This window comes from Euprymna scolopes, chromosome 26, assembly GCF_053919585.1.
Source record: "Euprymna scolopes isolate OS-2025 chromosome 26, ASM5391958v1, whole genome shotgun sequence".
Lineage (NCBI taxonomy): Eukaryota > Metazoa > Mollusca > Cephalopoda > Sepiida > Sepiolidae > Euprymna > Euprymna scolopes.
In genome coordinates, this window is record NC_136507.1 from 16,607,304 (window position 1) to 16,609,885 (window position 2,582).

A 2,582-nucleotide genomic window follows, 5' to 3' on the forward strand; every position below is an offset into this window, starting at 1 on the left:
TTTTTTGCCCTGCTCTTTCGCGCGAGGACTAATTTAAGCATATATATATATATGATATTTTAATTTATGCAGATTTTGTATAATTCTTATATTATTATATTGTACCCAATATATAGTAGTGATTTCAAAAGTTTTTTTTTTAAATATGACTTGAGTACCATTAGCTAGAATCGAAACCAAAGCATTTAGCTCACCAGTGCTATTCGCTATCATCTAAGCTAAGTCTACAGGCTTATCAAAATTTTACAAGTTAACTGACTTAAACATATAAATGTGTATTTGTGCATGTGTAAAAGATACACATTAGTTCAACTTCCAGGTTTTTTCTTTTGGCTAAAAACCAAATTGAATTTGTTCTACAGGTCCGAATAGCCCATATATCAAGTTTCAAATCTGTAGACCAAGAATTGACCAAGGAGTTTGATAGAGACCATTCCACATGCACGCAATGTCATATATATTGTTCTTCTAAAAAAATTTCTGATTGTTCTTGCTAGAAACAGTCGAATAACAATAAATATTAAGATGGTTTTTGCCGATATGTTCTTTTGCTCTGCCGATTAATAATTGATTTTCTTGTTTCTGCGTGTTGGTTTCTTTTCAGTCGACAACAAAGCCGAGGCCGTAAATACAAGTACGAGTTGTCACCAAGCACGGACATTACCAGACGTCGTGTATACAGAGAATGGTTCACCTCCGGTGGAGAAACATGTCCACCCGATCTGCACCAAATCGTGGCCAGAAGTCGAGGCCCGCAGGCTCATTCTGCACGATAATGCTGACGGCCACTGTGACACAGGCATTCAGAATATTTGATGAGGTCATAGAGGTCATCATCATCATCATTAATACCTTACTTCTCCCCTCTCGTCCTTTCCCTTTACTCCCTATACCCGCCAATCCTCTCTTCTCTCTCTCTCTTTCTACTTTTTTTATTCTCTTCTTCATCACATAAGTATCTTTTTTCTTTTTTTTTTTTTTTTTTTTTTTTTTTTTTTTACTTATTTTTGTACAGTAATTTTTAAATGACAACTATAGTCCTAAAAAAAAGTTTTTAAAGCTATATTTAAAAATAATAATTATGATGGGTGGTCAATGTTCAGATCTGTCATATTGCAAAAAAAAAAAAAAAAGAAATTGTGAAAAAAAAAAAAAATACATCTTTGAAACTTTTAATAACTGTTACCACTTTTTTTTTTTTTAAATTCACCTTAAATAAGGCATATACTCACTAAGATGTTAAGGAGGTTACTATGATTAGTGCTCGGATTTATAAATTTATAAAATTATCTTTTCGTTTATACTTTCAATTAAAAATTGTTTTGGTATTTTTTTTACATTAGGTCCACCTCCACAATTTTCTTTAAAATTACGACTTTTATAGGGTTTCAACTGTGCTGAATACGAAAATCCTATTTAAATTTGCAGAGACAAGTAGTTATTTAGATATAAAGACCTGTATTATTCACTGTAATTCTTTGGTGGCCATGTTTTTATGTGCATGCACACGCGCACGATAAACAAGGCTTGTTTATATAATTTAGATAGACTTGTTTATCATGCGTAAAAACATGGCCGCCAAAGAATTACAGTGCATTATACAGGTCTTTGTATCTCGATAACTACTTGTCTCTTCAAAATTTAAATGCGATTTTCGTGTTCAGCATAGTTGAAAACCTACAAAAGTTATCATTTTAAAAAAAAAATTGTGGAGGTGGAGCTAATGTAAAAATTTACTGTTGTTTTTTTTGTTGTTTTTTTTCTAATACTTAAAATAGATTTCTTTTAAAATTATTTTAATGATTCTTGGAAAAATCACAAAATCAGAGCTGAATACACATAATAGATCCATATTCTTGGCTACTAAAAGTCATAGCAATTTTAAAGTAAGTCCATAGTATGTGATAATAATATATCATTTCATTGATATTATTTAACAATATTATGTAAAAAAAAAAAAAACATGATAATAATGTAATAGCATTCTTAATGTATTTTTATTTTTTATAAATTGTAGATTTTTGATTAAGTAAGAATTAAGTAGAAAAAAAAATAACCACTCTTAGCTAAGTCGTCTGGGAGTTTGTTTTATTTCCTATTGAGATAGAAATAATAATGATAATAAAATTTAAAGTAAGTTTGACATATATCATCAACAATATAATAATACTAACAGGCCACCCGGCATTGTCCGGTCATAAAATATGCATAAATATTATATTTTAATTCATACAGAAATTGAGATAGGCATGCAAGTAATATGTTTTTCTAAACAATTTGCTTCTTGTAAGTAAAAAAAAAAAAATACTCAAGCTGAGATCGAAACCAAAACCAAAACCTAAAGACAGTGAATCAAGTACGATAACCATTAGGCCAGCTTGATACTATCTTTAAAAAGTGTTTTCAATTCTACTTATTCTTAACATAAGTACTCTGTCATGTGAATCATTCGCGCATGCACATTCGTGAAGCAGATAAAAATCTGATGACTCCCTCCATGTACCAGTTTTTCAATTTTGACCCCTTAGCAGCCCTTTTTTCCAAATGAAAACGGATTAAAATGTATTCCACATGTCTGAATA

General features: G+C 30.2%; 1 protein-coding gene across 1 annotated transcript in view; it reads left to right on the top strand.

Moving 5' to 3' along the window:
- Positions 1–1,156, top strand: part of LOC145247927 (palmitoyltransferase ZDHHC14-like) — a 355,339-nt gene extending 354,183 nt beyond the window's left edge. The window contains exon 11 of the mRNA XM_080109566.1: positions 605–1,156. Within this exon, the coding sequence (XP_079965692.1) occupies positions 605–816 (212 nt within the window). The 3' untranslated portion in view covers positions 817–1,156. The remainder of the gene's footprint in view (positions 1–604) is intronic.
- The last annotated feature ends 1,426 nt before the right edge of the window (positions 1,157–2,582 follow it).